This window comes from Oryza sativa, chromosome 12 (assembly GCF_034140825.1).
Source record: "Oryza sativa Japonica Group chromosome 12, ASM3414082v1".
In the NCBI taxonomy this organism is placed as follows: Eukaryota; Viridiplantae; Streptophyta; class Magnoliopsida; order Poales; family Poaceae; genus Oryza; species Oryza sativa.
The window spans coordinates 8,466,326-8,477,204 of NC_089046.1; the positions used below are offsets into that span (position 1 = coordinate 8,466,326).

Sequence of the window (10,879 nt, forward strand, 5' to 3'; positions counted from 1 at the left end):
TATGTCAGTATAGGACACGGAGTCGAATTTGGTAGGTGTCCAAATTTGGTATGATTGGAGTTTGTAATATTTGTTTCTTCTACGTGATGGTTTACTATGGGATTAGAACCTTTTTACAAATTGGGTTTGTGGCTTTAGGCTGTCTACCACGGGTATAAATAGAGGGGTGTAAGGGTTAAGGCCTCATGGTATCGATTTTGAGAGCGTTGTTGTTGCATTTTTTAACCACAAATAGAAGTAATAAAATTTCAATGTACATTAGAGCTCTTACATCTGTGTTTGCTCAAGTTCGGCAGTCCAATAGGCATGACATCGGCGGTCGGACCAGCAGCATCGCACCGGTCAAACCGATCTCCATCATTTTCGTGGGTAACTTTTAGTTCCGCTAAAATTTTTGGTTTTTGAGGACTATAACCATTCGCCCCTCTTTGGTTGGTCTATTTCTTCCAATCTTGTTGTGCCATCTTACAGACGTTCTGCCTACACTTGTTTATAACGTTCTGCTTCCCGTACTCGTTTGATGTAGCCTGGTTGCTTGGGGGTTGGAACCTTCTTCGTGCCCTGTAGCATTTGAAGAACATCTGGCATGGTTGGCCGGTCCGTGAGTTTCTTCTGGGTGCAGAGCAGTCCAATCTCAATGCATCTCTTTATCTCTTTCAGTTGAGAGTTGTCACACAGTGAGGGATCGAATAACTTGTTCATTACTCCAGAGTTCCGTTTTCCCCATGCCTGAAAAGAAAACAAAAACATATCGACATGACAAGTTTAGCTACAGTAATTAATCGGCACCTGGTTTTCATACTTATAACAAAAAAAATCCAAATACCCCTCTAACCTTGGGATAAAAGTCCGTCTAGCATCCTAAATTTTGAAACCCAACATTCAACCTCTAAACTTTACAATACCGTTTATATTTAGTTTGCATATAATTAAGTCTCCACTTAAATATTTTTTCTACCCCTTGTTATGTCTTGCATGCAAACAAGTTTGAATATAATAATAGTATGATATCAGTGTATAAATATAAATGATGAACTACAACTAATGATACGCAAATGTTATATTAGTAATTCAAAGTTATTTATTTAAGCATTCAAAATATGCAAAAACAACCATCCAAAACTACCTTAGTATATAACATGAACGGTATTTTAAAGTTCAAGGGGCTGGATATTCAGTTTTAAAGTTTGTGGTAGACTTCCGTGCAAAGTTTAGAGGGGCATTTGAACTTTTTTCTAACCCCTAAAGGGACTATTATAGGCACCTGATTTTTTTTATATAAAGTTTTGGCACTTTCTAACCTATCGTAAAAATCTTAATTAATTAATGGAGGTTGTAGGCTTATTAATAACCAAATTTATACAAACAATATGTACCTTCGTTAAAAATTATACCAGTGGTACATATAATATTAAAAATTACCATCACTTTACGGAGATTTTATAGCTTTATGTTGTCACATATTTATACGATAGTATAAGAACAACTAGAAATAAATGTGTGTTACTTACCCACTCAATCGAAGCTTGATGACGAGTATCTCGTCCAGACTTGCTCATTCCGCTAATGGTCTCAAGCAGTGTTACGCCAAAACCGTAGACATCATTCTTTACCGAGATAACACCTTCAACAATATATTCTGGAGGCATATAGCCCCTAAATATAACCCAATACAAATTAAACACTCAGAAATTTCAGTAGAGAAAACAGAAAGGAAATAACTTCATATGGAATTAATAGGATGCCAGATATCTTACAATGTTCCACGAACGCTTGCATTAATCTCATCATCTTCTAGCACTTTAGCTAGTCCAAAATCACCAATCTTAGGGTTCATGTCTGAATCCAGGAGGATGTTGTCTGGTTTCAGGTCCAGATGGACTATAGTAGGTTTCCCAGAGTGTGTGTGAAGGTAAATAATTCCCAGAGTTATCCCTTGAATTATTTGGAACCGGGAGGACCAGTCAAGCTGCTCCCCTGCAAAAACGATACAATTTGAACAGGACAAACCATTAGAGACAGGAAAGTTATGAAGAGAGTTTGGCTAGAATTGACGTATAATCAGCATTTATATATAAGTGAAACTACGTGCCATAGATGAAGTTGCTTAAGTTTCCATTGGCCATATATTCTTCGACCAACAACAGAAATTCTTCTTTTGCACCAACGACTTCTTTTGGCGTATTTTCGTTGGACAAATCAACTCCCCTGTTTTCATCGCAATATCCCAGGACCTTAACTATATTTTTGTGTTCAAGCATTGAGCAGAGATGAATCAAACGATGCATTTCCGGCTTGTCGTCATATCGATTAGGATGCGCATTTTCATGTTTCCTGATGGCAACCTCGAGCCCATCACGTAACACACCCTGAAAAACGTAAGCCAGAGTTTAACAGTAAATCCAGTGCACCCAACCAAATGCTATCTGTGGGATGACGATGTACATTATCGAAGTAAAATTACAAAAGCATGTAATTAGTGATGAAAAAAGTTCCTAAAATATTTCCAAAACATAGTATATATTGTGCCATCTATAAATATTCAAAATTACAATGTAATAATACATGATCCCTCCATTTCATATTATAAGACTTTTTAGCATTGACCACATTCATATATATGTCAATGAATCTGGACATATATGTGTGTATAGATTCATTAGCATCTATATGAATGTGAGTAATACTAGAAAGTCTAATTACCTGAAACGGAGGTAGTATATGATAAAGAACAAAAAGAGATAAATATCACAGGGTAATTATGTGAGCAAAAAATTATGGGGTTAATTAGCTGCTTAATTTAGTGAAACAGTTTTTAGGATGTTCCTTTGAAATAGTTGGATAATAGATTTTTGTACACCACCTGTTCAGACCCCTGACATTATGGTTCACGCATGGCGTGCGTTGGTCGGGAACAGTGGACAGTTGATTCAATGAAGAAATTTTTACGTACTTGCAGATATCAAAATTTTACAGGTACCTCAAAGATACCTGCAGTACATTCGTAAATATGAACACCTCCAGGTACCTTTTTACCTACGGTCCCGTTCTTTTCTCCAACAAGAGTTGGATGAAGATTAATATTTTCGTGACACGCTTTTCAAACTTCTAAACGGTACGTTTCGTGCGAAGACTTCTATATGAAAGTTGCTCTAAAATATCATATTAATGTATTTTTCAAGTTTGTAATAATTAAAACTCAATCAATCATGTGTTAATATCACCTCGTTTTGCGTAAAAAACTTAATCTTCATCTTCATCTTCATCTTCTGAAGAAAAGAACACCATAAAATGCTGTAAAAGCTCATATAGATTGTATTATATGGGCACTAGTGGTGTCGTTTACATACTCCACTGCTAGTAAATAAATTGCAATTGCTATGACAATGATTGTGGCTTTCTGGATTATTTTTGTTCACGGGTACATTATTGGTCAATTATTTGTACAAGCTAATGCGTGACAATTTGACTGTGTTGAGATGGGATGGTCCTCACCGGAACCATTTCTATTTTTTTTATAAGTAAATCAACAACAAGAGATGACTAACTTACCATCTGAAAAGTAAATAATTGTCCAAAACCGAGCAAACAATGGGAAGTATAGGGACTAACCTTGTAAAAAGTAGCAGAACCACCTTGGCCAATTCTTGTTGCAAAGTGATGTGTAGCAATCTCCATCTCAGAAAAACCTAACTTCATTAAGGTCCGTTTTTGAAATTTCTGCTTTCCTACGGAAATTGAATAGTTTCCTATTAGAGTTCTTAAAAAATCATCCGAAATTTCTGTAAAGCAGACATGGATTACATTTGTAGAAAAAAACACAGTTTAGGTTGCTGCATCACAACATAGCAGGTAAAATTGCACAGTAACTAGAATAGTTTGCGCATCTGCATTCTGTCGTTTTTCTTTTATGCAAGGGCTAAAATACCGTTGAGAACAATGTAATTCCATTAAAAATCCTCGGTGAGTTAATTTTTATAATACAACGGTAAATGGAGTTCTTTGCAGGGAATCATACATACTTATAATAAAGTTGTCCCACTAGGTGCAATAGATGTTAATTCTCTGTTCTCAGCCATCTATGTCACTATTAAATATGTGATCCGAATTTTAACTTGCAATATATTCGGAAATTCCAATTGGTTAGATTAATTTTCTAGTAGGGCTTCTAGTCTTATTTAATTATGACCCTATATTTTCTCTTTTCTTTCATAAGCCGCACGGGAAGGGTATGTCCGCCCAATTTATCCACTGCTTTTGTACTCAACTCATCTATATTGATTATTGTCGAACGGCGCCTGCGATTTTTTCCCATAAGGTTTTTCCACGTAAAAGTTTGTCTCTGTTATGCATCTATTTTCACACCCCGATTTTCTTTCAAGATTAAAAACTAGTAAATAAATCAATTCTAAAATTTATATTAAAACTGAAGAAATTTATGCAGTGAAAGTAATGTGGCAAATAAAATTTCCATACCCTAAAATACTCCATGGAATTTTTTGTGATTTTTTAGAACTAAAGAAGTAATTTTACTAATACAATGTACATTTCAGAAATTAAACAAACGAAAAAACAAATTAAAATCCCATTTCTTTCCTTGGGCCTTTTTTGGCCCGAGTTTGTTCTTCTTCCCTCAGCTTCAGCCCGTCCTCCCCTCTTGGGCCACCTCCCTATCCTCTCTAATCACCGGCCTAGGCCCGTGAGCCCGCTTGCCTCCACCCTCCCTAGCGAAGTCTATTTTACCTCCCTCTCCTCCCTACTGCCATTGATAGGTGGGGCCACCTGTCGGGGTCTTCCCTACCTCTAGCTAGCCAAGGCAGCAACTGTCGCCGCCCCCACACCCCGCCAAATCTGGCGCCCTCCCGCTCACGCGCTAGCAGTCAAATTTCATGGACGCAGTCCACTCCACCTCCTCCATTTTCTCTCCCCCCTACTTTTCCCCAAAATCGGGCAACGAATTGAGCCGCTACTATCGACGTCATCGCCCCTTTTGCCGCCGACCATTCCCATTGCCTTGACCACGATTCCGGCCTCCCAAGGCTACAAAACCCTCCCCGTGTCTCCTCCCAAGCCATACCGAAACTCTTCCGAAAACTTCGAGGACTCCGAATTCTATTCTATTCTACTCCACATAGCACTAAAATACTGATACTAAAGTATGAAGAGGAATTTGAGCTTGCTTGAGTGTGTTGAGAAGTGAAGTGGGCTCGTCCTTTTATAGGGCCGGTATGACAGTTGTAGCCATGTGAAATGGGAGATGCCAGGGTTCGACCGAACCCCTAGTTCGGCCAAACCTAAGCCGGCCCAGCAGGCCACAAGCTTCGGCAAGGTGACTAACAAGTGGGTCCTTATGGCGGTTTTGACAGTTAAGGCAGTTTCCGGACGGTTACACCTAACATGTGGGCCCTTCTTATCCATTTGCTTTCTTAGGAATGAGGTTTTCTCCACTTTCACTTTATTTTATTTGATAAATTCCTGCAACATATTATTCTCGAAGTACAAGTGGAACTATATTATTCTGAAATAAATATGCATTGCAAGCATAGCTAATTCTCCATTATTTTAGTTATATTGACGGTCGAAATTTGTCTGTAACGACCGTCAATAGTGAGTCGTCCCCTTGTTATCAACTTCCCAGCGCCTCTCGCTTTACCACTCCAACCCAAACACTCCATCCCCATCCCTAGGACATGAGGAACCACGGCCGCCTCTTCCCTGGAGCCAGAGCTCGCTGGAGCGTCGTCCACGCCACCTTCCCGTGAAGCACCGCTGCCGAACCTCAGCTGATGGCCTTCGTCCCATCATCCACAACCGCTATGTGGGCTTGGTGAGCCTCCTTCTCCTCTCCTCTTCCTCCTCTACCTTCAACAATGCCGCCACACTTGGTGGTCACCGACGGTGACCACTGGGTCGCGTGTGTGCCACTGCCGTGTTGGGCCGGTGCTTGCATGCCCTGTTCGCCCATCCGCTTGCCTCCCTCTTGCCTATGGCCGACCAATCAGCCTCTGGATCTAAGCCATCCACGTGGCGGCGTCCCATTGGTGCGCCAGGTCACCGTGTCCGCCACGTGGAGCGCTCGCGCCCGGTGCACCATGGCCTTGGTCCACTATGCCCGGTTCGTTTAAGCTTTTAAAATATACAAAACCATCATCCAAAACCACATTAGGGGGTAATATGGATGGTATGGTAAAGTTTAGGGGGTTGGATGTCTGATTTTAAAGTTCAGGGTGCTAGACGGACTTCCATCTAAAGTTTACGGGGGTGTTTGGACTTTTTCTTTTTTTAAACATGTTTTAGCCACTGTTCCTTGTATGGTGGTGGCTAATGATGACTACAGGGGTCTCAAAATTAAAAAGGTCACGAAATTGCATATTTGTTACTCCTTTTTATTTAGATTATATCGATGTTTGATCATTCGTTCTATTAAAAGACTATATAAATATTATTTATTTTTGAACTATTTTATCATTAAAGAAACTTTATGTATGACTTATAATTTAACACATTTACACTATTTTTTTTAATAAAATAAATGGTCAAACTTTTTTCAAATGTTAATTATGTCAATTAATAAAAATAAATGTAGTAATATAATTATCTCATCTAACTAAAATCGCCATACTAAGAGAGCATAACCAATAAACGTCCATGTCAATTATGATGCAAAACATGCATGAATTCTGATTTTTTTTCATAAAATTAGAAGATTTGATCTTAAAGACATACCTGAAATGGGCCGTGATGATGCCATGCTTGATGCGCTACTTGTTCTGTCACAAAACAGAAAAAAGGGAAGGCTTCTTGAAGGAGACAAAACTCCAATGAGCGGAAACGCAACATATTAGCAAATATTATGTAATTTCTACATGCACTTAACTTTTACTGAGCAACGACAAGGAAATAAAATTATGGATTTGGAAAGTTAACGGGCATACATACTGTGGTTGTGTTTAATTTTATAAACTGAAACCTGATTCTGCATCGGTATACAAGCACCAAATATTCATCACGCTTATTAAATAAAACAAGAACAAAACAGGAAGAAAACCATCCGATCCCTGGCAAAACTCTGAAAGGTGTTTCCCCATATAGAAAAAAATGTCTTGGGTGTTTCACTACTCAGTAAATATCGTTCCAACTAAAATTATTTCTCATGTTTCGTTATTCACTACAAAATGTCATCGCTTCGTGAAAAGTGTTTCAACCATCCGGTAAAAAGATGTTTCAACCAAATGTAACATCAAAACCTACTACGAATAACATCTAAGAAAATGCCTTGCTCATTATGTACAACATCCCAATAAAAAGAGCAAAAGAGCTGAATACAACAAAATGCAACACAAAGAAAACAATGGACTACAATAAAGGCCACCCATCCCCACCGACACCCTGTAGCTATGCACAATAAAGCCGACGGCGATGAGTTATAAACTAGAGTGGCATTTCTGTTTTAAAATCCATGAGAGAGAGAGATGGAAATGGACAGAAGAAGTAAACGTGGGAGGAAGATGTCCGATGCGTATAGATGCTCGCCTTGGACATCTGTCCCTAAGCATTTTTGATAAAAGCAATTGTGAAGAAAGTATAACGACACATACCTTGAATACCGGTATTTTCCGCATCGCCCCTTACATTCGCCCCTAAGCATTTTCGACAAAACAGTCGCAAAGAAAGTATAAGGACACATATTGTCAATGCTCGTGCTTTCTTCCGTTCCGATACAAAATTAATTTTGTGGGTCTGCTATATTTAAGGTATGACCACTAGTTCTGGTCCAATGTCGTCCGTTTACCAAATATATAAAAAGTGAAAGTATTCTTGATTTTCGTATGTATGGTTAGACCTACAAGATTTCTGTTTGCTTAAACGCTTCCATGAATTTAATTAGGTTCTGAACTCCGCTCGACGTAGTTATTTTTTTATACTCCTTTAAAACAATGAAAATGCAGTGGTAGTGACACTGAATATGCCACACCATCTACTTCTATTATAATTTTTCGAAACTGACCCCTTAAAATTTTTAATATTAAATAATAAAATCTAAATGGATAACCATATATAAAATCAAATTAAGGTGGACATTTCCTATAGAAAAAATGTGTAACACACAATATTACAATAAATTTATTTTCTGTAGTAAAGCATGGCCGTTCAGCTAGTGTTTAGTAAATAATTAAATCCCCATTGCCACCATACAGTAGTCCTTTAAGTCACTCTAATTATTTGTGAAGACTAAAGCTATAAAATTTATAGTCGGTCAGGCTATAATATTGAAAGTCCAAATATATATGATTAATTCCTGGAGAGAGGATATATGTGTAGAAATTAAAACGTAGAAGATTATGATTGGAATATAATGTAGATAAAGAAGTTGTCATATTTGTAGAGGGATGTAGCTAGTAATATACTATGAAACTTGGAATCATTTTGGAATTATGAAAGTACTTTTTGAGACAAATACACACGCATGATTATCATGTAAAAATCACATAGAAGAGAAGAATGTATTGTGCACATCTGACCTAGCAGTACGGTAGTGAAAGCCACTATCCTCTGCTCGCACTTCTCCTATCTGAAAAAGAAAAAACAAAATAGCTCACTTAATTTAAGTTATGGCCAATGAAGAGTTCACAAATATTTTCAATCCACCTAGACAAACACAGAGTATATACGATAATGTTCAGATGCCATATGACAAATGCATTTTCATTAATTAGATGTGGAGGGCAAGTAAGAAACTATCAAACAAATCATATAGCTTTGACATAAAGGTATATAGCTACTGAACCTGTGGTGACAGAGGGGGTGTGGGTTCCTCTTCTGATGATGGATAGCATTCTAATACCATGGTAGCCTCTGGTTTCTCCGGTGGGGCAGGGTATGTGGATTTCCTTTCTGGTGACGGATGGCACTCTACTACCAAAGTAGCCTCTGGTTTCTCTTGTGGGGCAGTGTATGTGGATTTCCTTTCTGGTGATGGATGGCACTCTACTACCTGAGTAGCCTCTGGTTTCTCCGGTGTGGGAGCGGGCGATGGTTCGTTTCGCACTAGGGGTGTTGGTTCCTCTGGTGGTGGAAGTGGTGGCTCGGGTTCTGGTTCAGCTTCCCTTGGTGGTGATGGCGGCTTAGGCTCTTCCTTTTTCGGAAGCGTTGCTTCGATGTCGTCGGTTATTTCTGTACGGGGAAGAGCATATATTACATCATGTTGGGCATCGCCTTGAATTTGGCTCAGAGCAATGGTAGTGTGGACGGTGGTCACAAAGATCCCCACCATCATCTGATCCGAGATGTCATCGTTCACCCGACGCAGCTTCTTGGAGAGCGCGGTAGCCGCGCAGAGGAGGCACATGACGCTCTTCTCCTGGCAGGAGACCACCAGCGTGTGGGCGTGGCGGAGCGTCTCGGAGAGATCCTCCAGCGCGGCGCTCATTGCCGGATTGCTCATGATGTTTCCCGTTTCCTGCAGCTGCGAGAGGATATCACTCACTCTGACTACTCGCCTTCTGATCTGAAGGCAATCCTCCTTGTTTCTCCGAACCGTGTCCACCGCCTCCTTGATCTTCAGAGCCATCTGCGTGATATGCTTCAAGCTACTCACTGGATCCGCCATCTGAATTCTCAAACAAAATAGAGTCAAACTTTTTAAATGGACAATTAAGCAATAATAACTCAAGTGCAGATTAACAGTCCAGATCGATGGACAATATACAAAACTGTCAAAATAATAGTCAAGCAAACAAGTACTACATCCATCACTAACCTTGATTCAATCTTAATGCCTTCAGCTAAGCTTCTGCTCCACTGATCTGATTGTACATCCTAGCTGAGATAGGCACACTCGCACGCTTGCTAAGCGCTATGTAGGAGACTCATGTGAGAAATGGAGACGACTCGAGTCTTCCCCCCACCCACCCAACAGACCCAACTGATTGATTTGATCACCTATGGCTCCATGGCTGTGGCCATGTCTGACCCGGCCTTCTCGTACGCTCTGAAGTCAACCATATGATGTTTTCTGCATATTCACCCGCATAGGATAGGAGACAAAGAGACAGCACTGCCACTGATAGGTACTCCCTCCGTTCAAAAAAAAAATCAAACTAAACAACGATGGTAAGTACAACGAATATAAATAGCATGTCCATATTCGTTGTACTATATAGTGTCCTATTGTTGTCTAGGTTGAGTTTGTTTTGGACGGAGGGAGTAGGAGTATACATTATTTTCTTCTGGGCCATCATCTACAGTATAGAATAAGTTACTATACTTCAAATTAGATCTCGCAGTGAAACACTATATATATGTCCACTGTCCTACCTTTAAATTAGAATACGTTGGGTACTTTGATGCGTACGTTTGCTTTCCTTAAAACAACTTGATTGGCTCGATCCCACGCGCAAGAAACATAAGAATATGCATCCCATGAATGCAAGATAACAGAAGTGTATGTGCGTGCCATGTGCGGCCGCCCGTTTGCCCAGCCCACTGTTGCCTTCTCTTTTCATCTTGAAAGCATCGCCCTTTTCTTTCGAGAGAAGTTTAATAGTATAGCCTACTGCTAGCTTCAAATCATTTATAACCAATGTAATAGCTAATCTTCTATTATTATATACTAAAAGTCCATTAAACTTTCTCAAAACGCTCTCAAACTGACACGTGGCGCTTTAATAAATTAGAGAAATTCCTAGAAAATCTGAGAAAAAAGAAAAACATCCATACGTTGATTTTCACTTAAATTGGTGGGTCCAATATTATAAACCGTTAGATTAGATTAATCTTAGAGCAAACCGGACACTACAACTTCGGTCCCACTTACCTCTCCTCCTCCCCCTAGGTACGTATACATATGGTGTACGTATGTATATATCGCAAGCAAAAC

At 39.4% G+C, this 10,879-nt stretch overlaps 1 protein-coding gene across 1 annotated transcript; it reads right to left on the reverse strand.

The window, feature by feature from the left end:
• Window positions 1-206: 206 nt before the first annotated feature.
• Window positions 207-9,993, reverse strand: LOC4351890 (G-type lectin S-receptor-like serine/threonine-protein kinase At1g61480). The gene is made up of 10 exons (XM_015763198.3): window positions 9,761-9,993; window positions 8,789-9,610; window positions 8,523-8,572; window positions 7,599-7,640; window positions 6,727-6,770; window positions 3,613-3,728; window positions 2,093-2,369; window positions 1,758-1,977; window positions 1,512-1,656; window positions 207-729 (listed from the first exon to the last, which is right to left on the reverse strand). The coding sequence occupies exons 2-10, from the start codon at window positions 9,608-9,610 to the stop codon at window positions 481-483; spliced, it is 1,965 nt and encodes a 654-aa protein (XP_015618684.1). The 5' UTR covers window positions 9,761-9,993; the 3' UTR covers window positions 207-480.
• Window positions 9,994-10,879: the final 886 nt, after the last annotated feature.

Excerpts from the sequence above, each read along its gene's own strand:
- LOC4351890 (XM_015763198.3), bottom strand. The coding sequence starts at position 9,610 with ATGGCGGATCCAGTGAGTAGCTTGAAGCATATCACGCAGATGGCTCTG. Across the intron at positions 8,573-8,788 it reads CACCCCCTCTGTCACCACAG|ATAGGAGAAGTGCGAGCAGA; the intron begins GTTCAGTAGCTA and ends TTTCTTTTTCAG. Across the intron at positions 1,978-2,092 it reads CTTAAGCAACTTCATCTATG|GGGAGCAGCTTGACTGGTCC; the intron begins GCACGTAGTTTC and ends TCGTTTTTGCAG.